Below are 24833 nucleotides of genomic sequence, written 5' to 3'. Positions count from 1 at the left end.
CTAGGACCTCAGTTTCTGTTTTGACAACTAAGTACGTGGCATATGGAACTGTCAGTCCAGAACAGGGTTTGTGGACACAAAGGGAGAAGCTCACTGAAGTTCTTTCCCAGGGAGAAGAGGAGGCAGCATAGCTTAAGTCCTAAAATTTCCATTAGCAGAGGGGAAACCATGAGACATACTTTATGTCCGGTTAGACCTTTACTCTGGGACGGGGGACACAGTGCCCCCTCTTGCCATCCCTTAGGGGTTAATGATCTCAATGTGAAACTGCAGGTGAGTGGCTGTGACTACACAGTGGCCCCGGAGGAGGGCACAGGTCTGGCAGTTGTGGCACTGCCAGTGGTGCTGGATGACATAGATGGCACTGAGCACCTGGCAGTATCGCCAGTGGATGCGCCACATACGAACCAAAGACTGGAGCTTGACCACCGCCCTCTCTCTGTGTGCATAGGCGATCAGGGCTGCCCTCCGCTTCTTCTGCAGCAGCCTGTCCATCGTCAGCCTCCACCAGCTCTGAATGATCCAAGTGCTCAGGGCTGCATGCAACAGTGTCCGGCGCACCAGGGTGCCACGCCACCAGGCCTGGATCTTCTTGGCTGCTCTTTCTCTTCTTCCATTTTTAGTGTTCTAGGCAGAGATAAGAGCGACCACTCAGAGAACTGCCTGCCACCAACTTGTAGGATATTTCTGGAAAGGGCCTGGTTCTCTTCATTTCCCTACTTTGGAGAGTTCAGGACAGTAGCAGGACACTGATCAAGAGGCCCTAGGTGCTGAGTTCTCCTCTGCCAATAAGGACACATCTCCTTGCCCTCAGAGTCACAGCAGCCTCCTCCTGACTACCTCTTAGGTGCATGGATCAAGGCAAAAACCATTAGTAACTAGAAGCAAGCATTAGGGGTATGAGGGACTTTGTTAGTCATATTCTACCCCATCAGTGCTTATTGGGTTTTGGAGGTTTGGCTTCATAGTGCTTTTGCCTGGTATTCTCTGCTAATTCTAGTCCTACTGATTGATTGCTTTCTGCCACAACAGTGTATTTCAATATGGTTGTTGGCTTTTAACACCCTCATCATGTATTCTACTCCCAGCTTCTACATGTTGAGAACATTCTTTCTAATTCAGGGTCTTCACATTCTCATCTCCCAGCTAGTGTGTTTCTTGATGGCTTTCCTTTTCTCCATTCACTCATCATGTCACAGTCAAACCCAGACCCAGAGTTCTTGCTGAGAACGGAGTGGAGGGAAAAGGAACCAATGTTGAGTTGACTCCTGACTATCTTAAACTCAAAGATAACTGTGGCCTAAGAGGCACAATTCCACATCCTCGTGACACTGACATAAATGTCCTGGATATCTGTACATTATACAGAGATTTTACCTACCTCTCTTTTCTTCTGCTGCTCTTTCTTCGTCATCATAGTTATTTCTTCATAGTCCTCAATGACAATTTGAATTAAATGGCCCTCTTTCTGTTATCAGAAATAAATGGGAAATGAATGGAAGAGTGAAAGCTACTGTTTCTCTCTATGGCTCTGCACAAAAGCTACCTACTGCCTCACATCCCCCCCCTTTTCCCAAACCCATAAAGTCTTGGGTGAGTCCTACCCACCCTCAAGCCTGCTTGAAGTATCTGAACACATCTCTTACACAAAACCGAACCCCCATGGCTTCTCTCTTGATGGTTCCTTCGTTCGTCTACTTCCCAAGGTCTGGCACAAGTCATATGAGGGGGAAAGCCCTGAGTTAACAATGGCTTTATGACATGAGGATTAGGATATCTGCACATAGGCTGAGTCTTCCTCAGAAGCAAGATCCATGGGAACTTGTATTACCTGTCCACTTCCCTTCTGTCAGAAACGTATCAGAGCTCAGAGTAGAAAGATAGGGCATTCGTATACTATTCCTCCAGTGAGGCCCATCCACATCCTCTCTTAAAACTAGTCACACAGGAGGGCAAGACGGACCATGGCAGTATAGCTCCATTCAGCTCTCTTGTGTCTCCTCAGACTTAGCACTTCTTGTCTTCCCTGGATTCAGGTTTTAGTAACTCAGTGCACCATCAGTCAGCTCAGTTCAGTTCAGTTCAGTCGCTCAGTCGTGTCCGACTCTTTGCGACCCCATGAGTCGCAGCACGCCAGGCCTCCCTGTCCATCACCATCTCCCAGAGTTCACTCAGACTCACGCCCATCAAGTCCGTGATGCCATCCAGCCATCTCATCCTCTGTTGTCCCCTTCTCCTCCTGCCCCCAATCCCTCCCAGCATCACAGTCTTTTCCAATGAGTCAACTCTTCACATGAGGTGGCCAAAGTACTGGAGTTTCAGCTTTAGCATCATTCCTTCCAAAGAAATCCCAGGGCTGATCTCCTTCAGAATGGACTGGTTGGATCTCCTTGCAGTCCAAGGGACTCTCAAGAGTCTTCTCCAACACCACAGTTCAAAAGCATCAATTCTTCAGCGCTCAGCTTTCTTCACAGTCCAACTCTCACATCCATACATGACCAATGGAAAAACCATAGCCTTGACTAGACGGACCTTAGTCGGCAAAGTAATGTCTCTGCTTTTGAATATACTATCTAGGTTGGTCATAACTTTTCTTCCAAGGATTAAGTGTCTTTTAATTTGATGGCTGCAATCACAATCTGCAGTGATTTTGGAGCCCCCCAAAATGAAGTCTGACAATGTTTCCACTGTTTCCCCATCTATTTCCCATGAAGTGATGGGACCGGATGCCATGATCTTCGTTTTCTGAATGTTGAGCTTTAAGCCAATTTTTTCACTTTCCTCTTTCACTTTCATCAAGAGGCTTTTTAGTTCCTCTTCACTTTCTGCCATAAGGGTGGTGTCATCTGCATATCGAAGGTTATTGATATTTCTACCGGCAATCTTGATTCCAGCTTGTGTTTCTTCCAGTCCAGCGTTTCTCATGATGTAGTCTGCATATAAGTTAAATAAGCAGGGTGACAATATACAGCCTCGACGTACTCCTTTTCCTATTTGGAACCAGTCTGTTGTTCCATGTCCAGTTCTAACTGTTGCTTCCTGACCTGCATACAGATTTCTCAAGAGGCAGGTCAGGTGATCTGGTATTCCCGTCTCTTTCAGAATTTTCCAGAGTTTATTGTGATCCACACAGTCAAAGGCTTTGGCATAGTCAATAAAGCAGAAATAGATGTTTTTCTGGAACTCTCTTTCTTTTTCCATGATCCAGCGGATGTTGGCAATTTGATCTCTGGTTCCTCTGTCTTTTCTAAAACCAGCTTGAATATCAGGAATTTCACGGTTCACGTATTGCTGAAGCCTGGCTTGAAGAATTTTGAGCATTACTTCACTAGCATTGTGAACCATAGGAAACTAGAAAGAGAGACCAGCTGGATCTAGAAAGCAGTAGAATAAAAGCAACAATATAAAACTAATTAAATAGAAAACAATAATGAGTAGTGCGAGGTAGATTTTGAAGGTGATATCTTTCAAATTGGAGCTTCCCTGGTGACTCAGTGGTAAAGAATCTGCCTGCCAATGCAGGAGACTTAAGAGAGGCAGGTTCGACCCCTGGGTTGGGAAGATCCCCTGGAGGAGGGCACAGCAACCCACTCTAGTTTTCTTGCCTGCAAAATCCCCTGGACAGAGGAGCCTGGTGGACTACAGTCCACGGGGTCGCAAAGAGCCAGACACGACTGAAGGGACTGAGCCCACCCACACAGAGCATATATGTCAGTGCCAAACTCTCACTTTATCCTCCCCCTCATGGCCTCATAACCATAAGTTTGTTTTCTGCATCCATGACTCTACGTCTATTTTGTAAAAAGTTAATTTGTTTAGTTAGGTCCCATTTGTTTATTTTTGCTTTTATTTCCAATATTCTGGGAGGTGGGTCATAGAGGATCCTGCTGTGATGTATGTCGGAGAGTGTTTTGCTTATGTTCTCTTCTAGTTTTATAGTTTCTGATCTTACATTTAGATCTTTAATCCATTTTGAGTTTATTTTTGTGTATGGTGTTAGAAAGTGTTCTAGTTTCATTCTTTTACAAGTAGTTGACCAATTTTCCCAGAACCACTTGTTAAAGAGGTTGTTTTTAATCCAGTGTATATTCTTGCCTCCTTTGTCAAAGATAAGGTGCCCATAGGTGTGTGGATTTATCTCTGGGCTTTCTATTTTGTTCCACTGATCTATATTTCTGTCTTTGTGCCAGTACCATACTGTCTTGATGACTGTGGCTTTGTAGTAGAGCCTGAAGTCAGGCAGATTGATTCCTCCAGTTCCATTCTTCTTTCTCAAGATTGCCTTGGCTATTCAAAGTTTTTTGTATTTCCATACAAATCTTGAAATTATTTGTTCTAGCTCTGTGAAAAATACTGTAGGTAGCTTGATAGGAATTGCATTGAATCTATAAATTGCTTTGGGTAGTATACTCATTTTCACTATACTGATTCTTCCAATCCATGAACATGGTATATTTCTCCATCTATTAGTGTCCTCTTTGATTTCTTTCACCAGTGTTTTATAGTTTTCTATATATAGGTCTTTAGTTTCTTTAGGTAGATATATTCCTAAGTATTTTATTCTTTTCGTTGCAATGGTGAATGGAATTGTTCCCTTAATTTCTCTTCTATTTTCTCATTATTAGTGTATAGGAATGCAGGGGATTTCTGTGTGTTGACTTTATATTCTGCAGCTTTACTATATTCATTGATTAGCTCTAGTAATTAAACTTAAAAGCTTCTGCACAACAAAGGAAACTATAAGCAAGGTGAAAAGACAGCCTTCAGAATGGGAGAAAATAATAGCAAATGAAACAACTGACAAACAACTAATCTCAAAAATATACAAGCAACTCCTGCAGCTCAATTCCAGAAAAATAAACGACTCAATCAAAAAGTGGGCCAAAGAACTAAATAGACATTTCTCCAAAGAAGACATACAGGTGGCTAACAAACACATGAAAAGATGCTCAACATCACTCATTATCAGAGAAATGCAAATCAAAGCCACAATGAGGTACCATTTCACGCCAGTCAGAATGGCTGCAATCCGAAAGTCTACAAGCAATAAATGCTGGAGACGGTGTGGAGAAAACGGAACCCTCTTACACTGTTGGTGGGAATGCAAACTAGTACAGCCACTATGGAGAACAGTGTCGTGATTCCTTTAAAAACTGGAAATAGAACTGCCTTATGACCCAGCAATCCCACTGCTGGGCATACACACTGGGGAAACCAGAATTGAAAGAGACACGTGTACCCCAATGTTCATCGCAGCACTGTTTATAATAGCCAGGACATGGAAACAACCTAGATGTTCATCAGCAGACGAATGGATAAGAAAGCTGTGGTACATATACACAATGGAGTATTACTCAGCCATTAAAAAGAATACATTTGAATCAGTTCTAATGAGATGGATGAAACTGGAGCCAATTATACAGAGTGAAGTAAGCCAGAAAGAAAAACACCAATACAGTATACTAACACATATATATGGAATTTAGAAAGATGGTAACGATAACCCTGTATGTGAGACAGCAAAAGAGACACAGATGTATAGAACAGTCTTTTGGACTCTGTGGGAGAGGGAGAGGGTGGGATGATTTGGGGGAATGGCATTGAAATATGTATAATATCATATATGAAATGAGTCACCAGCCCAGGTTCAATGCATGATGCTGGATGCTTGGGGCTGGTGCACTGGGATGACCCAGAGAGAAGGTACGGGGAGGGAGGAGGGAAGGGGGTTCAGGATGGGGAACACGTGTATACCTGTGGTGGATACATGTTGATGTATGGCAAAACCAATACAATATTGTAAAGTAATTAACCTCCAATTAAAATAAATAAATTTATATTTAAAAATATGAAAAAAAAAAAAAAGGAACTACCAGTCCTTGGCCTGGAGGTTGGGAACCTCTGCTGTAGCAGATCCAAAAAGAAAAAGAAAAAAAGTTAATTTGTACCTTTAAAAAAAAAGATTTCACATGTAACCGCTATCATATGATATTTGTCTTTCTGTGTCTGACTTACTTCACTTAATATGACAATCTGCAGGTCTATCCATATTGCTGCAAATGGCATTATTTTATTCTTTTTATGGCTGAGTAATAGTCCATTGTATAAATGTATGATACCTCCTTTACCCATTCCTCTGTTGATGGACACTTAGGTTGCTCCATCTCCTGGCTACTGTAAACAGTGCTTCAGGGAACATTGCGGTGTATGTATATTTTTGAATTAAAGTTTTCTCCAAGTATATGCCTAGGAGTGGGATTGCTGGGTCATATGGTAGTTCTATTTTCAGTGTTTTAAGGAACCTCCATACTGTTCTCCACAGTGGCTGTATCAAATTACATTCCCAACAACAGTGCAAGAGGGTTCCCTTTTCTTCACACCCTTGCCAGCATTTATTGTTTGTAGATTTCTTGATGAAGGCCATTCTGAAGGTATCAAGTGATACTTCATTGTAGTTTTGATTTGCATTTCTTTAATAATTAGTGATACTGAGCATTTTTTTCATGTGCTTTTTGGCCATCTGTATGTCTTCTTTGGAGAAATGTCTTTTGTAAATTTTCTGCTCAGTTTTTGATAGGGTTGTTTGTTTTTTGACATTAAGCTTCATGAGCTCTTTATATATTTTGGAAAGTAATCCATTGTCAGCTGCTTTGCTTGCAAACATTTTCTCACATTCTTAAGTTTGTCTTTTTGTTTTGTTTATGGTTTCCTTGAACTCCGGGAGTTGGTGATGGACAGGGAGGCTTGGCGTGCTGCGATTCGTGGGGTTGCAAAGAGTCAGACACAACTGAGTGACTGAACTGAACTGAACTTGCTGTACAAAAGATTTTAAGTTTAATTAGACCTCATTTATTTTTGTTTTTATTTTCATCACTATAGGAAATGAATTTAAAAAAATCTTGCTGGAAATCATGTCAAGGAGCATTCTATGTTTTCCTCTAAGAATTTTGTTGTGTCCAGCCTTACATTTAGGTCTTTGATCTATTTTGAGTTTATTTCTGTGTATGGTGTTAGGGAGTGTTGTAGTTTCATTCTTTTACATACAGTTGTCCAGTTTTCCCAGCACCATTTATTGAAGGGACTCTTTTTCTTCATTGAATATTCTTGCCTCCTTTGTCATAGATTATGTGACCACGGGAGTGACAGTTTATCTCCAGACTTTCTGTCTTGTTCCATTGATCTATATTTCTGTTTTTGTGCCAGTACTGTGCTATTTTGATTACTGTAGCTTTGTAGTATGTCTGAAGTCAGGAAGCCTGATTCCTCCAGCTTCACTTTTCTTTCTCAGGATTGCTTTGCTGGGATTTCCCTGGTATCCAGTGGTTAAGAATTCACCTGCCAATGCAGGGGACATGGATTTGATTCCTGGTCCAGGAAGATTCCACATGCCACAGGGCAAGAAAGCCCATGTGCCACAACCACTGAGTCTGCCCTCTAGAGCCTGAAAGCTGCAACTGCTGAGCCTGAGTGCCCTAGAACCCATGCTTGTGCCTGAGAGTGTGTGCTCCACAACAAGAGAAGCCATGGCAATAAGAAGCCCGTGCACCACAACTAGAGTAGCCATTGCTCGCCACAAGTAGAGAAAGCCTGCCAGCAGTGATGAAGACCCAGCACAGCCAAAAATAAATAAACAAATATTTTAAAAATTAGCTGCTCAAAAATAAATGTATTAATTATAATAAATAGAGATGGCATGCTGACTCTAGAGTGGGCAGGCTTCAGTAGTTATAACGTGTGGACTCAGTATTTGCAGTTTGCAGGCTCCATAGTGTGTGAACTTCAGTATGGTTCATAGGCTTTAGAGCATAGGCTCAGTAGTTGTGGTGCATAGGCTTAGCTGCCCCATGGCATGTGGAATCTTCCCAGACCAGGGATCGAACCCACGTCCCGTGCATTGGCAGGCGGGCGGATTCCTAACCACTGAACCACTGGGGAGTTCACCCATGAGCTTCTTACAGACACCAGAAAATGTTTCAACTTTGTGTTCCACATTGTTCTGCTGTGTTTTATCCAAATGAACCTTTATGAGCCAGCTGCCATTCAGTTTCTTGCAGATTCTCTTGCCTGTAATCTCACTTGGGGAAACCAAATCTTCCAGGATCACATCATGCACGGTTGTCGGACTGCAGCTCCTGGGATGCTTTTGCTTATTTTTTTGTATGGCTTTTTTGAGTTGGCTTAGGCAGAATTCTCCTCTGAGCAACAGATGACGTGTTTCCTGCTGGACTTCTCCAAGTCATGCAATAGTCAGACCTGGAATTTTTGGAAATATTTCATTTGAGGAATAAGAAAAAAGATTAAAAGAGCTTTTTGACCAACACTAACTTCAGTGGCCTTGGCAGATGTGATGTTCAACTCCCGCAGCTGGGTTTTCAGGTCTGAGTTCATCTCCAACTCCAGGAGGGTGTAGAAGATTTCAGACTGGAACTTGTCCAGCTTCTCACCATTGGGCTTCATGATCTTTGCCCTGGAAATGAACATGGCTTTGATCTTGCCAATGTGGCTGACACTGTTTTCCCCCAACACTTGGAGGCCTAGGCCTCAAGAGAGATTGTTAAATCCAGGAGGCAGAGGGGAAGAGGCAGGAATAGCGTGAGTGGAGAAACAAGAACCACAGAGAAATGGTAGAAGCCTAGAGTCCTAGGAAGCACTCTCATAATTTCTTAAGTGATAAGAGCACGAAGAGTGTCTTTTGTTCTAATATTTGGTCTTTGAACTGGATTTTGATAGAGTTCCTGAAATTCTTATGATTTCCTGGGTGTTAGAAGTATCCTTTGTTCCAATGTGGTGACTCTGGGAGAGCTCCTGGATGGACTAATGATGAGGCTGGTCATCAAAAAGATCAAAACAGGATTAAAACACGGAATTTTTAGTTTAAACCCTTTTTCTTGAGAAGGGAAAGGCCAGAAATAAGGTTTTCCACAAGTGTCAAATATTAAGTATTTTTTGTGAGCAGTAAAGGAGACACATAGGAGAAGACTCACAGGAGGCAGAAAGTGACCTTTCCCATTCAGAAGGGTAAGAATCATAGATTTTTCTACTGTAGTGGTGTTCCCTAGATAAGTTGCCACAGCATCACTTGGAAATATGTTAGAAATACTCATTCTTGGGAACATGATATACTGAGCCAGAAATGATGGGTGGGGTTCACAGTCTGCTTTAATTAAACCTTCCATGTCATTGGGACCATTGATGAAATTTGAAAAATATTGCCTTGACAATTTCCCTGTAGACCCATGATAGGATCTTTTCATGGTGAGACTACCCACTTTCTTTAGAAGGTAGAGTGCAGAGGTTATTCTTCTTTTTTAAATATAAATTTATTTATTTTAATTGGAGGTTAATTACTTTACACTATTGTATTGGTTTTGCCATACATCAACATGAATCCACCACACGTATACACGTGTTCCCCATCCTGAACCCCCCTCCCTCAGAGGTTATTCTTGAGTGAAGGCTGACAGACACATGCTTTGCCTGAGTAGAGTAGAGGGCAAGAGAAGAACCTGACCAGTTCATCTATTCCTCATGCAGCTGTTTCATAAACAGCTGATGATTGCCCATGGCTTCCTCCTGCTGACTCGTTGAACTAGGCAAGTCATAACACTCCACTTCTGGCTCTCAGGTGACCAATCCATGCTTAGATTCACTCTCAGATCATTCAAATTCTAGATGAGGCAACAAGAGAAACACACTGAGATGGGGGCATACTGGGTTTATTTGGTATTAGCAGAGCCACCAGGAAGGGCACTGAGAGAGTGAGGTAGGAAAGGCCATGCTGTGCAGGCTTATGTAGCCCAAGGCAGGTAGGGGGACTTTTGGAATTCAGTTCAGTTCAGTTCAGCCACTCAGTTGTGTCCAACTCTTTGTGAGCCCATGGACTGCAGCATGCCAGGCCTCCCTGTCCATCACCAACTCCTGGAGTTTACTCAAACTCATGTCTATTGAGTCGGTGATGCCATCCAACCATCTCATCCTCTGTCGTCCCCTTCTCCTTCTGCCTTCAATCTTTCCAAGCATCAGGGTCTTTTCAAATGAGTCAGCTCTTTGCATCAGGTGGCCAAAGTATTGGAGTTTCAGCATCAGTCCTTCCAAGGAATATTCAGGAATGACTTCTTTTAGGACTGACTGGTTGGATCCCTTTGCAGTCCAAGGGACTCTCAAGATTCTTCTCCAATACCACAGTTCAAAAGCATCAATTCTTCAGCGTTCAGCAGGCAGATTCCTAAGCAAATACATAGTTTCGTTAAGATAGCTTAAGAAAAACATTTCCATGAGAAAAACACATTGGTTAACTCAAGGCAGAACCGGGTGTCTCTTTTAATTTTTTTGTAGAGAAGGAAAAAATGTATGCCACTTGCAGTTAATTTCCTCCTACTGCTTAGGGACTTCTTGCCTTCCTACCTATTAACCTCTCATAACCATTGATTTACATGGGGTTGTCCAACTTTCCCAACACCACTTGCTGAATAGATGTCTTTTCCCCATTATATATTCTTGTCTCCTTTGTAGAAGATTTTTTTAAAGATTTATTTTATTTTATTTTTAGCTGTACTGGGTCTTTGTTATGCAAGGGCCTTCTCTAGTTGTAGCAAACTCCCTGGTTGTGGTGTGCAGACTCCTCATTGTGGTGGTCTCTCTTATTGTGGAGCTCGGGTCTAGGCACACAGGCTGCAGTATTGTGGATCCTGGGCTGTAAAGCACACTCAGTAGTTGTGGTACACAGGCTTGGTTGCTCCACAACATGTGGAGACCAGGGCTCAATCCACTGTCCCCTGAATTTCAGGGTGGATTCTTAACCACTGGACTACTGGGGAAGCCCCTGCTGAAGATTAACTGACCATTGGTGTATGGGTTTATTTCTGGGTTCTCTATTCTGTCCCATTGATCTATAGGTCATTTTTGTGCCATGTTGTTTTGACTACTGTAGCTTTGTAGTATTGTCTGAAATCTGGAAGGGTCATGTCTCCTGCTTTGTTCTTTTTCCTCAGGATTGCTTTGCCAATTCTGGGTCTTTCTGGGTTCCATATAAATTTTAGGATTTTTTTGTTTCAGTTTTGTGATAAATGTCATGAATAATTTGATAGGGATTGTGTTAAATCTGCAGATTGCTTTGGATAACATGATCATTTTAACTTAATTCTTCTAACCCAAGAGCATTCCCATTTAATTTAGGCCAATTCCAAAAGCTGGAATCAAGATTGCTGGGAGAAATATCAATAATCTCAGATATGCAGATGACACCACCCTTATGGCAGAAAGTGAAGAACTAAAGACCCTCTTGATGAAAGTGAAAGAGGAGAGTGAAAAAGTTGGCTTCAAACTCAATATCCAGAAAACTAAGATCATGGCATCTGGTCCCATTACTTCACGGCAAATAGATGGGGAAACAGTGGAAACAGTGACAGACTTTATTTTGGGGGTTTCCAAAATCACTGCAGATGGTGACTGCAGCCATGAAATTAAAAGATGCTTGGTCCTGGGAAGGAAAGTTATGATCAACATAGACAGCATATTAAAAAGCAGAGACATTACTTTACCAACAAAGGTCGTCTAGTCAAAGCTATGGTTTTTCCAGTAGTCATGTATGGATGTGAGTTGGACTATAAAGAAAGCTGAGTGCCAAAGAATTGATGCTTTTGAACTGTGGTTTTGGAGAAGACTTTTGAGAGTCCCTTGGACTGCAAGGAGATCCAACCAGTCCATCCTAAAGGAAATCAGTCCTGAATATTCATTGGAAGGATTGATGCTGAAGCTGAAACTCCAATACTTTGGCCACCTGATGTGAAGAGCTGACTCATTTGAAAAGACCCTGATGTTGGGAAAGATTGAGGGCAGGAGAAGGGGATGACAGAGGATGAGATGGTTGGATGGCATCACTGACTCAGTGGACATGAGTTTGAGTAAACTCCAGGAGTTGGAGATGGACAGGGAGGCCTGGTGTGCTGCAGTCCATGGGGTCGCAAAGACTGAGCAACTGAACTGAACGGAACTGAAGCTTGTCTGACAGAGACCTTGTGACAGTGTTGGAGCCGACCAGATCAGTTCTTTATTGGGAAGGGGATGCAGTCCGTAATCCGACAGATGTGTGATTCCAGACAGATCTCAAGCTCAAGTCCCAGCTGGCTTGCTGTGAGTTCATAGCTGCCCCTAAAAATGCCACGGGTATGGCAATTATGCCAGCGCCAGTAGACTTGGATGATGCGGACAGCGTGGAGCAAACGGCAGTAACGAACCCGGATGCACCACATGCGAACCCAGGACTGTAGCTTGATCACTGCCCATTTTTCCCGAGCATAATACTCTAGCACAGACAATCGCTTCTTCTCCAGTAGCCCTTCCAGCCTCTGTCTCCACCAGTACTGAATGATACACGCTCTGAGTGCTGCATGCAGCAGTGTCCTGCGCACCAGGGTGCCCCGCCACCAGGCCTGAATCTTTATAGTTTTCTGTTCTTCACCTTCCTTTTTAGGGAGGGCCTGCAAGGAAAAAGAAGGGACACTCAGCTCTGGCATGAGCCAGGAAGGGGTCCTGATACTTCGTCAACAATGGCCAATTGCTCAGTAGTTCCTGAGCACTGGGCAGGCCACTGGCTGGAGCCAGAAGACCAGACAAGTTCTCCATCTCTGCCACTCTTAATTAACAGACATATCACAGCTGAACTTGGAGTCTCACAGTCCTCATATGTTGCTTGGGGGCACACCTGCCCTAGCTGTCACCTGGTTCCTTGGGCTTGTTTGGCCAGTCTAGAACAAGAACACCACGGTCTATGAGTCAAAGGGTTATTCTGTTGCACCTCGGGCCTGATACCTACCTGGGAAGCATATCACTTCCCTTCAGACCGCACCCACAGGCTGGAGAAGGGGCATCCTTCGCTCTCCTTTCACGCCTGACACCAGCTCCGATGCACAAGCTGCTGGCTTCTCTGTCAAATCACGGGATTAGATGCTTGCCTGTCCTGCACACTTTGAAGCCCTGCTCATTTATTCCTCACTTTCACTTCTTTTGGTTCTCACATCTTGAACTTCAGTTAACACATATATATACACTCATGTAAACACACAGGCACTCCCACACAATTCTAGACTTGGGTTTCCCTATAGTTGACTATGTATCCCCCAAACACAGCCCTCACCAACCCACTCCCCAACTTGGCATAGCCTGGGGTTCCCACTTTGCAGGGTTTCTTCTCCCTGTAATCCATGTCTACATGTCTGTCACCCACCTTTTCAGACCTAGAAGAAACTAGGACAAAAGAACAACTGAGGATGAGTCCATTTTTATTCATTCCAACTCTGGACAGGACAACCACTCATCTTGGTTGGACTGGGACACTCTCAGTTTATGACTGTTGTCCCTGAACAATAATCCCTAGCACTATCTTTCACTCACAAATAGAGTTTGCTTTGGGTGACAAATTCCCTGCTCATCCCATGCTATTGGTCACAGAGAAGACAACTGTCACTCCTGGGTGACTTTAGACACATTGCAGGTTGGGGTCCCCCTCAACTTTGAGGGGCTGTGTTGACTTACTTTTGGTTTAGAGGGTGAAGTTTTTGGTTTGGAGGGTGGAGGTTTTTCTGTCTTTTCCTTTTCTACTTTCATGTTCATCAGTGCATTTTCCTGTAATCAGAGTTAAAAGGGGAAAGATAAGGGTAGGTTGTTCTCTGTAAATTCTATGCTGAGTCCACCACATGCTCCACCTCCTGCCTTGCCCAGAGACCCCAGATATAGGACTTGAATCCTTAACAACTGTGGAAATTCACCTTCCCCTGCCTGCAACTTTGGGTAGGCTTGACTCTCTCTCTTATGCAACATCGAATGCCCATGACTTGGGAGTATTGGTTCAAACCCCTCAGGCCTGCGATCCCTTAGATTTCCCCATAGCTGGAAGGCAGATGGTTCTATCAGTGTCAGGTCCGTACTTTTCCTTGAGGTCCATGCAAGTTGTGTGTAGCAGCTGTTCATTTCTATTGCTGTGTAGTATACCATTCTATGAATGTACTATGATTTATTTAGTCGCTCACTCATTCTGGTTGTTTCTGAGTTTTTAGCTGTTATCTAACTACGAAATTTTGAAGCTTTTGTTTGAACATATGTTTTCAGTTCTCTTGGGTATGTATCTAGGTGCTGGGTTATTCATAATTCCATAATTAACTTTCTGAGAGACTACCAAACTGTTTTCCACAGCAGTTACTCCATTTTATATTTCCATGAGCAATGTGTGATAGATCTAGTTTTTCTAATCTTCATTCATCTCTTATATTGCAGATACTGTTGTTATTGCAGAGATGGAGCCAACAGCATTTCATGATGGACTGATGTGGAGGGAATGAATGGAGGAAACTAAAAGTGAATATTCAGAGAGGATTCCTCTGAATCAAGCAGACTGGGTGAACGGTCAAGGGAGGTATCCTTTTTTTTTGGCAGCACCGTGTGGTATGTGGGTTCTTAGTTCCCTAACCAGGGATTGAACTTGTGCCCCCCTGCGGTGGAAGTGCAGATTCTTAGCAACTGGACCACCAGGGAAGTCCCTAATTTTGGTCATTTTTGCTAACAGTCTCTCTCATTGAGTACTTTTGATGAGTATCATTTCTATGGAGTTGGGGGTAAGGAAAGCCCAATTGGAGTGAGTTTAGGAGAGAATGGGAACAATAGAAGGGGAGGCAGTGACAACATATTTTGCTTTGAGGGATGTAAAACCTGGAATATGAGATAGTCAAGCATGGACTTTTTAATTATGGGGGATAGTTTGTAGGCTGATGGGAATGACTTGGTGAAAAGGTGGAAACTGATTCAGAGAAATGAAATTACAGGATGACATCATTGCAAAGGTAAGAGGTGTCAGTGAACAAAAGATAAAAAAGAGTACAAGAAGAACAAAGTGGAGGGGGTAGCCTCAGATAGGGCGAAGACAGTTCATTTCAACTCAGGGAAGGCAAAAAGTGTGGTGCAAATGACGCTGAGATAGAGGATGAGATGATAGATAGCACGATGGGTTCCCGTCTGCTGCTGTTTCCTCTGTTAAGTGTGGTAATATCATCATTTAAGGTTAAGAAGAAAAGAGGGAGAACCGACCATTTGAAGAGACAGGAAATAATGTAAAATCTTCAGGTCAGGAAGCAAGATTATAACCTATTTACAAAACCAAAATAGTCACAGATGTAGAAAACAAACATGTGGTTACCAAAGGGTAATTGGGGGAAGGGATAAATTAGATCAGGATTGACATATACACATTAGTATATATAAAAAAGACGAACCTTTTGTATAGCACTGAGAACTCTGTTCAATATTCTATAATGACCTATATGTCAAAAGAATCTAAAAAGAGTGGATATATGTATATGTATAACTGATCCACCTCGCTGTACAGCAGAAACTATTACATTGTAAATGTATGATCCATCAGAGGGCAGACAGAATGAAAACCATAATCACAGAAAACCAACCAAACTGATCACATGGATTACAGCTTTTTCTACTCAATGAAACTACGGGCCATGCCATGCAGGGTCAAAGCTAGTGGAGGTGATGGAATTCCAGATGAGCTATTTCAAATCCTCAAAGATAATGCTGTGAAAGTGCTGCACTCAATATGCCAGCAAATTTGGAAAACTCAGCAGTGGCCATAGGACTGGAAAAGGTCCAGTTTTCATTCCAATCCCAAAGAAGGGCAATGCCAAAGAATGTTCAGACTACCTCACAATTGCACTCATTTCACATGCTAGCAAGGTCATGCTCAAAATCCTCCAAGCTACGCTTCAACAGTACATGAACCGTGAACTTCCAGGTGTACAAGCTGGTTTTAGAAAAGGCAGAGAAACCAGAGATCAAATTGCCCACATCCGTTGGATTATCAAAAAAGCAAGAGAATTCTAAAAGAACACCTACTTCTGCTTCACTGACCATGCTAAAGCCTTCAACTGTGTGGATCACAACAAACTGGAAAATTCTGAGAGAGATGGGAATACCAGACCACCTGACCTCCCTCTTGAGAAACCTGTATGCAGGTCAAGAAGCAACAGTTAGAACTGGACATGGAACATCAGACTGGTTTCAAATAGGAAAAGGAGTACGTCAAGGCTGTGTATTGTTACCCTGCTTATTTAACTTATATGCAGAGTACATCATGAGAAACACAGGGCTGGAAGAAGCACAAGCTGGAATCAAGATTGCTGGGAGAAATATCAATAACCTCAGATATGCAGATGACACCACCCTTACAGCAGAAAGTGAAGAACTAAAGAGCCTCTTGATGAAAGAGGAGAGTGAAAAAGTTGGCTTAAAGCTCAACATTCAGAAAACGAAGATCATGGCATCTGGTCCCATCACTTCATGGGAAATAGATGGAGAAATAGTGGAAACAGTGACAGACTTTATATTTTTGGGCTCCAAAATCACTGCAGATGGTGACTGCAGCCATGAAATTAAAAGACGCTTACTTCTTGGAAGAAAAGTTATGACCAACCAAGACAGCATATTGAAAAGCAGAGACATTACTTTGCCAACAAAGGTCCATCTAGTCAAGGCTATGGTTTTTCCAGTAGTCATGTACGGATGTGAGTTGGACTATAAAGAAAACTGAGCACCAAAGAATTGATGCTTTTGAACTGTGGTGTTGGAGAAGACTCTTGAGAGTCCCTTGGACTGCAAGGAGATCCAACCAGTCCATCCTAAAGGAGATCAGTCCTGGGTGTTCATTGGAAGGACTGATGTTGAAGCTGAAACTCCAATATTTTGGCCACCTGATGCGAAGAGCTGACTCATTTGAAAAGACCCTGATGTTGGGAAAGATTGAGGGCAGGAGAAGGGGATGACAGAGGATGAGATGGTTGGATGGCATCACCGACTCAATGGACATGGGTTTGGGTGAACTCCGGGAGTTGGTGATGGACAGGGAGGCGTGGTGTGCTGGGGTTCATGGGGTTGCAAAGAGTTGGACACGACTGAACTGAACTGAACTGAAAGCAATTTGAAATAGTAATTTTATGTATGTTCTAATAATTTAAAACAAGCCTTGTATTCTATATGCTTTTCCATTTATTTTCATCAAAATTTGATTGTTTTACAAAATAATTGGCCTATGATGGATTGAACATTTTAAAAAATGGTCCTTCCCCATAGACAGCCTCAGAAACAATGGTCTTTAGTGCAATCACAGGAGTGAATGACTAAGCTAGGGTGGAAGTCAAAATCACAGGGGGTGAGAGGCAAGAAGCATGGGGGCATCATCCAGTCAATGTGGACGTCACTAAGAATGGTGTCATACTTAGAGTGGAGGTGTCTGATATCAGTGGGAGCCTTATTTGTGTTTAGCACCCTTGAGAAGCTTGCAATGATGGGGGAGGGTAGAGGCAGTACTGAGGTTCCTTAAGATCATGGTATCTGCTATTTCCCGAAGAAAATAGCATCCAGATACAACAAAGACCCCATAATGTGCTGCAACTAAGACCCAACACAGCCAAATAAATTAATTTTAAAAAAGAAAATTGAATCTAAATTAGCATAAAGCTTGCAAAACCTGTGTCAGTCATCACTCAGGCCAGCCTCCTGTGGTTTCTTTGGGCCGCTCTGTTCCCAGGAGAGCCAGCCAAGTGGCTGACTTCTGTCTGGGGCTTGCTAAACACAAAGCCAATGGGTGCAATCCTCGCTGGGTCCTAGTGGCAGGCTGAGCGTGTGTAGCATGTCTTCACTCTCATATGAGCAGGTACCCAGAGTCTTCAGAAATACGAAGCCTAATGCCTCCCACTTGAGAGTTTAGGAGACAAGGCTGATGATGGAGATGTGGAATGGGACAGCTGGCTCTGCATATATGAGGTCACCCTCAGGCAGCAGTTGCTGATTTGGATAGAGCGGCACATGGCTACTGTGGGTCCAAACAGGGGCCACAGGCACTGAGGGGCGGGAGTGGGGGTAGGAGGGAGAGATACCTATATTGAAGTATTCTCTGAGTAGAAGAGGGGCAGGGCCTGAATCTTTGGGGTCCCCATCCTGAGAGAGTCACTGAAACACACAAAACCTGGTCAGACCTTTATTGGGGTGGTGGAGCCAGTTCTCCACCCTATAGTATTCTCTTAGATTGATAGGATTTCAATATGGAACTCTGGCTGGTTGAAAGCACCCCCGTATTGTGCCTGTGAAACATCACTGGTCTGAAAGGTGAAACAGCTCTTTGGAGCTTGTAGTATGCATACAGCGTTGCACACTTGGCAGTAACGTTGATGGCACTGCCACATGCGAACCCAGGACTGGAGCTTGACTGCTGCCTGCTCCTGGATTATATAGATCTTCAGTGAGTTCTGCCGTCGCTTATACAACTTCCTCCACAGGACTGTTCTCCACCAGCACTGAATCATCCAGGCCCTGAGGGCGGCTGCCAGCAGGGTCCTACGTACCAGGGTTCCACGCCACCAGGCCTGTATCTTCCCAGCCGCCTTCATCCTTGCTATCTGACGTTGTTTTGCAAGAAGCAACTAACCAAGCAAAGCAGAAGACTCCCAGTGAATTTTTCACCATCAACCACAGCTGCGGTGTCTGCCACAAAGGACCTCTGATTGTCTCTCTGAACAATCAGCCTTTTTCCTGGTGGTTCTCAGGGCCCAGGAACCTTGGGTGGGGTTCTGGCTCTACATCTGTCTTGTCTATGCCCACAAACACATCTGCTTACCCTCTGAGTCAGTGTCTTTGTCTGTATAAAATGAGGATATACTTGCCCTGTGGTCTTCACAGGTTCATGGAATCAGTGGAAACACTTTCTGATCCAGAAGACCAGACATGGATGTGAGGAACCAAAGGGTCCTCATGAGGATTAAACTCCTGAGTTTGTAGCTTGTATCTTAGCCCAGATTCCAGCCTGTAACGCTACCTCCATCACAGCCCCGCGTAGCTTCCTCCACTTCATTTCTTTTGACTTCCACTACTCTTTCCTGGGGGCTCAGATGGCAACGAATCTGCCTGAAATGCGGGAGACTGGCTTGGATCCCTGTGTCGGGAAGATCCCCTGGAGAATGGAATGGCAACCCACTCCAGTATTCTTACCTGGAGAATCCTGTAGACGGAGGAAACTGGAGGGCTACAGTCCATGGGGTTGCAAAGAGTCGAATATGACTGAGCAACTAACACTTTCACTATCTCTCAATCACTCTCATATCCTTCTAGGCCCAGGATGCCCTTTCTCCAGCTCTCCAGTTTTCACTGTGCTGTGTCTCACCTTCCATATGGCCTGTGAGTATCCTGATTGCTTGCTTCTCTAATGTCTCCCTCCCTCCCTCACCCAGAATATGGAAGGAATATACCAGGACAGGAAGGCACCACTGAGCTGATTCCTGTGAGACTAGAGATGAAGCCTTTACTTCCAGGGACCCTGGGGTCAGAAGGCCAATGGTCTGAGGTTCCCACATGCTCCTGGGCCCCACCTACCTTCCTTTTCCTCTCTTTCTCTAGATCGTCATTATCAGGTTCAGGCTTCTGCAATCAGAACGTAGGGAGAAAACATGAGTGAGGACCAGTCTCTGTGCAAAGTTCCCAAAGCCCCAGCTCCCTGTTCTTTTCCAGGGTCCTTGAAGTCATCTAGTGCTTCTCTCAGCCATGGGGCAACTCCCCACCCTTGGGGAAGGGAGTGTCTAAGTCTTACAGAGCATTTACTGCCCATGGTTTTGGGGCAGTGTTTCAGGTGTTCATATCCCTCTCTGGTCGCTGCTCCATTGGTCTTGGCAGAGGCAGGGAGGATGGTAGATGAGGAGATAGCCATGATGTCACAAGGGCAACTATGACCCAAGGACTATGTTGCCTTCTCCAGGCTCAAACTTGTTGGATAAAGTGGAAACACTTGCATTTCCATCCTACTAGGGATGCACCAGGGTCTTTGGTAGAACCACATCCCCTGAGAGTGTGTCTTGTCCCAAGAATGATCTCTGGTTTGGTCCACCCACAAGATCATCCTGTCCTCAGCTACGAACAGAGCAGCTCCCATAATGCAGAGGGAGGTGCACAGGCTCAGGCTGCTCTCCACACCCTCCCATTTGCTCTGCAATGGTGCCCTTCTTCAGCAGGTGAGAAAGTCCCTCCTCTAATGGGGAAGAGAGTGGGTATGGATGGTGAGCAGAAGGGGCCAAGGAAGGCTTGGGATGGATGCACCTCAGTCAATTTCTGCTCCCCCTCTCCAGCTGCTGTCCTTCTATAGCTGTTGAGCTGCACTTAGCAGGCCAATGTTACATTCCTTATAACAAAAGAAGCCCTTTCATCCTGTCTGAAATATAGTGGGCAGGAGGAATTTCCCAAATGATCATTACCTAGGAGACAGGTAATATCTCAGACTCCTCCTGTAGTGGCAGTGGTCATTTAAGGTTAATTAGGTATTCAGGCTTGCTTCAAAAGCCATCAGTCTTCTGACTGTCTCCACAGTCACTTCCCAGCCATGTTCACACTCTTTCTCCCCAGATCTCAGTTAACAGGCTGACATGGCCTCTTCATTTCAAAGCATTATCTATCAACTTTCCACCAAAGATGATTTAGTTTTTCTGCCCCATTCCAAACAACCCCACATTTTCCTCCCCTCATTTTCCCTATGAGGTTATTTGCAACTTAGGTCTAATCATGACTTAGTGTTTACATTATCATGACAAGAGAGTGCTATTGACAGCCATACCATGAAGTACACTCTTGATTCCCTTTCCCTTCCCACACAGCTTCACAGAAACTCTTATTATGAAAATGTTTATATATATATATATATATGATTTGATAACAGTGTCTCTATATGTACTCATGACCCAGAATAATCTGTTTTTATCCTCTGAATTAATTTCCAAGTGACCTCCAAGGATTCTCTACAACAGACAATGCTCCAAGGAGCATCTTCCTATCGCTCAGCAGCTGCGGGAGGCATTCTCCAGGGTTACACACAGGGTGACTTGCTGAGTCATAGAACAGGTGGCTCCTCCACACCACAAAATCCCGACAAACTGCTCTCCACAGTGGCAGATCCGACCTAACTTCTGTTAATCACTAATTTTTCTTAAACTGAAAGATGCAAAGTGGTGTCGCCTTGCTGTTTCACTTTGCATTTCTCTGACTAGAGACTTGTGTGAGACAGTCTGTGAGACTTCTGTGAGACACAGTGTGACTCAAGGGTAAGTATCTAGGTTCCAGTCTTGATATAGATTCTTTCTGGCTGTGTGAACTTGAGGCAGGAGATAGGTGGGCTCCAGGCTGAGCAGCTGAAGTTTGTCCCCTGTGGACAGATACTCCCAGGATGAAGATAATAGCAGGAATAAGAGAGGAGCTGAGCCCTGCCTAGACAAAAGATAAAGAGACCACATATTTCTCATTCTCGAGGTCAAAGAGATCTTTCTGACTACACATGAGCAGAAAGGCCAGAAAGGGAGGAGGCACCACCCCATAGTAGATGATGTCAACCTATCCTTGGCCTCTTCACTAGACTCCATCTTGGCTAAGAGATGCACGCACACACATAGGAGGACCCTGAGTTAAACCAAATACAGACTCAGAGCCAGGAAAGGGCAAGATGACTGGCTAGAAGAAACCTGTAAGAAATGCCCCATATAAGTGATTCCAACTACCATGAGCATAGGACTCTTTCTGAGCCTGCCTATGTGATTCATTTGTACTTTTTCCTTCTAATAAACATTTCACTTGCTTCAATACTTTCTGTGGAAATTTCTTCACGGAAATTCACCTTCTGCAAAGCTGACAGGCCAGGGCCTTGTCACTGGCCACTAGCTTTTAGTACTTACACAAATCTTATTAGTCAGATCATAGAGCAATCCTCTAATTTTTCAATATTTTCTACATTATCTTCCAACTCTCTCTTTCCTGTGTTACTTTTGAGAAGACTTTTTCCATTTTTTTAAGAGTCAACTTTCAGGTGCTCTTTCCTGTTCTCTGAATATTCTTTAAATGGCATACCATTCTTTTTTTAAAATTAATTAATTTTAATTGGAGGCTAATTACTTTGCAATATTGTGGTGGTTTTTTTCCATACATCGACATGAATCAGCCATGGGTATACATGTGTCCCACCATCCTGAACCCCCTGCCACCTCCCTCTCCACCCCATCCCTCTGGGTTGTCCCAGAGCACCAGCTTTGTGCTCTGCTTCATGCAGCTAACTTGCACTGGTCATCTGTTTTACATACAATAATATACATGTTTCAATGCTTTTCTCTCATATCGTCCCACTCTTACCTTCTCCCATATGGTCCAAAAGTCTATTCTTTACATTTGTGTCTCTTTTGCTGTCTTGCATATAGGGTCGTTGTTCCCATCTTTCTAAATTCCATATATATGCATTAATATACTGTATTGGTGTTTCTCTCTCTGGCTTGCTTCACTCTGTATAACAGGCTCCAGTTTCATCCACCCCATTAGAACTGACTCAAATGCATTCTTTTTTATAGCTGAGTAATATTCCATTGTGTTTATGTACCACAACTTCCTTACCCATTCGTCTGCCAATGGACATCTAGGTTGCTTCCATGTCCTAGCTATTGTAAACAGTGCTGCGATGAACACTGGGGTACATGTCTCTTTCAATTATGGTTTCCTTGGTGTTATGCCCAGCAGTGGAATTGCTGGGTTGTATGGCAGTTCTATTTCCAATTTTTTAAGGAATCTCCACACTGTTCTCCATAGTGGCTGTGCTAGTTTGCATTCCCACCAACAGTGTAAGAAGGTTTCCTTTTCTCCACACCCTCTCCAGCATTTATTGTTTGTAGACTTTTTGATGGAAGCCATTCTGACCGGTGTGAGATGGTACCTCATTGTGGTTTTGATTTGAATTTCTCTGATAATGAGTGATGAGGATCTTTCCATGTGTTTGTTAGTCATCTGTATGTCTTCTTTGGAGAAATGTCTGTTTAGTTCTTTGGCCCATTTTTTGATTGGGTCGTTTATTTTTATGGTATTGAGCTGCATGAGCTGCTTGTATATTTTAGAGATTAATTCTTTGTCAGTTGCTTTATTTGCTATTATTTTCTCGCATTCTGAAGGCTGGCACATCATTCTTATTTCACGGATTTATCATCTCTTATCAGTCTATAAAACTATGGTTGCTAGCTTGAGTTTTTTTTTAACCTTTTTCTTCTGTTCCTAGTACTGGCTCTATTTCTTTTAAGCCCTTTTTCCTGTTTGTGTTTTTGTCTTAGTCTTTCATGTGAGCAGCCTTATGAAAATATCAACGATTTATGTTAAGTTGCCTATTTATGTATCACAAGAGAATGCTACTGAGTGTCCATGGTGGGGCTTAGGATGCCATTCAGTAAGGGCTAATAAGGCAGAGTTGGGTTTCATTTCAAACATCAGTAATCATTTGTTTTATTCTTTGGAGCCTGTGGTAGATTGCATTAGAGGCCTTATATTCACACCTTTTGCTATGGGACTTTGAAATTTCTTTGCATAAGGGAATGGAATCTGTCCTCCTGTGTGTTGGGTCTGGCTATGTGACTTGCTTTGGCCAGTAGAATAAAGGCAGCATGACATGAAAGTTTGACTTTGGCTTTGAAAGGTTTTGTCCATTAATGTTTGCTATTTCACATTTTTGCCATTGCCAAGACAAGGAAATGCCTAGGTAGCTTGCTGGTATGAGGAGAAGGATGAGAAATGTAGAGCAGAGCTTCCCCAGTCAAACCACCCCAGCTGAACGCAGCCTAGCTTTACTGCTGCATGCAACCGAGGCTTGTGGCAGTTTGCTATTCAAGCAACAATAATGGACTGATTCCCCAGAGAAGAATCCCAAACTTTGAGTCAGAGAGTAGGAAATGAAAGTTGACCACAGGCCTTTAGGTAGCTGAGTTGGCACAGACGGCTTGAGGCTTCACTATTCAGCCTACACACTTCCAATCAGTCCCTCCATGTTAGTAATGGCACTTCACCTCTGCCTTCAGCAATGTGTGAAATCCTTGAGTCCGGATGTTCTTTGCTTTAAATTATCCAGAAAATAAAACTCTCTCTTGCTAGGGGAGAAGAGGGGCTATCACCCAATGATACACATGAAGGAGGGGAATGGCATGAAGGGGAAATTCTACAAATCCTTGAATAAATGTTTAATCCTCACCTTAGACTCTTAACAGCTGGTGCCTCAACTTCACAGTATGTTATTATTACAAGTTTATAATGTATTTTATGTGACTGATCATTTTCCCAGTCTCTTTTTCTGTGGATACTTATTTATTCTTCAAAATGATACTTTTTCCTCAGTTTGGTAATTTCCCCAAAACTTCTAATGAGATTTTTACTGGAACTGAGGTTAATTTACAGATTAACTTAGAGATAACTGACAACTTTACAACTTTAAGTCACCTTATCAATGACTGTTACTTTTCCTATTTTAGATCTTCTTTTATATCCTTCTGAGCTGTGCACAACAGCAGCATATGTAAATTCAAGGATATGCCCTTAAAGAGAAGTAGCATGCCTTTCTCCTTCTCTTTCATCTCTATTGGCTAGATTGCAGCTCTAATTATTGATCTTGAAGCTCCCATTTTGGATCATGACGTGACCTGGGGATGAGAGGCCATATATAGCATAGTAACAGATTGTAAGGGGAAAAGATTTCTTACCCTGTGGGTACTGTACCAGGCTTGGAATACCTGTTTGTAAACTTAAACCTCTTTTTGTTTAAACTGTTACTTTAGTTCTGCTTTCATCTACAGCCACAACATAGTTAAACTCTACCCCAGTGATATGGATAATGGAGTTTCCTAAAAGAGTAGTCACAGCATCACCTGAAAACTTGTTAGAAACACTCATTCCTGGGAACATGATATGATGAATCAGAAATGACAGGTTGGGCCCAACAATCTGCTTTAATG

General features: G+C 43.2%; 3 protein-coding genes and 1 pseudogene across 3 annotated transcripts; all 4 read right to left on the bottom strand.

Moving 5' to 3' along the window:
• Positions 1–240: 240 nt before the first annotated feature.
• On the bottom strand, positions 241–1664 carry IQCF2 (IQ motif containing F2). The gene is made up of 3 exons (XM_052648678.1): positions 1647–1664; positions 1382–1468; positions 241–627 (listed from the first exon to the last, which is right to left on the bottom strand). Exons 1-3 carry the CDS (start codon positions 1662–1664, stop codon positions 241–243), a joined length of 492 nt encoding a protein of 163 aa, XP_052504638.1.
• A 4205-nt stretch (positions 1665–5869) lies between these two features.
• Positions 5870–8481, bottom strand: LOC128045188 (40S ribosomal protein S7-like; annotated as a pseudogene).
• A 3560-nt stretch (positions 8482–12041) lies between these two features.
• On the bottom strand, positions 12042–13611 carry LOC128054580 (IQ domain-containing protein F5-like). Its single transcript, XM_052647220.1, has 2 exons — positions 13534–13611; positions 12042–12479 (listed from the first exon to the last, which is right to left on the bottom strand). Exons 1-2 carry the CDS (start codon positions 13609–13611, stop codon positions 12042–12044), a joined length of 516 nt encoding a protein of 171 aa, XP_052503180.1.
• Positions 13612–18077: 4466 nt separating this feature from the next.
• Positions 18078–19654, bottom strand: IQCF3 (IQ motif containing F3). Its single transcript, XM_052648464.1, has 3 exons — positions 19637–19654; positions 19423–19470; positions 18078–18476 (listed from the first exon to the last, which is right to left on the bottom strand). Exons 1-3 carry the CDS (start codon positions 19652–19654, stop codon positions 18078–18080), a joined length of 465 nt encoding a protein of 154 aa, XP_052504424.1.
• Between the last annotated feature and the right edge of the window lie 5179 nt (positions 19655–24833).

The sequence above is a fragment of the Budorcas taxicolor genome, chromosome 1, assembly GCF_023091745.1.
Source record: "Budorcas taxicolor isolate Tak-1 chromosome 1, Takin1.1, whole genome shotgun sequence".
NCBI classification, from domain to species: Eukaryota; Metazoa; Chordata; class Mammalia; order Artiodactyla; family Bovidae; genus Budorcas; species Budorcas taxicolor.
This window is presented reverse-complemented; position numbering and strand designations above follow the sequence as displayed.

Excerpts from the sequence above, each read along its gene's own strand:
- IQCF2 (XM_052648678.1), bottom strand. Across the intron at positions 628-1,381 it reads AGCAGCAGAAGAAAAGAGAG|AACACTAAAAATGGAAGAAG; the intron begins GTAGGTAAAATC and ends ATCTCTGCCTAG.
- LOC128054580 (XM_052647220.1), bottom strand. The coding sequence starts at position 13,611 with ATGAACATGAAAGTAGAAAAGGAAAAGACAGAAAAACCTCCACCCTCC. Across the intron at positions 12,480-13,533 it reads CTTCACCCTCTAAACCAAAA|GCCCTCCCTAAAAAGGAAGG; the intron begins GTAAGTCAACAC and ends TTTTCCTTGCAG.
- IQCF3 (XM_052648464.1), bottom strand. Across the intron at positions 18,477-19,422 it reads AGAAAGAGAGGAAAAGGAAG|TTGCTTCTTGCAAAACAACG; the intron begins GTAGGTGGGGCC and ends TTGCTTGGTTAG.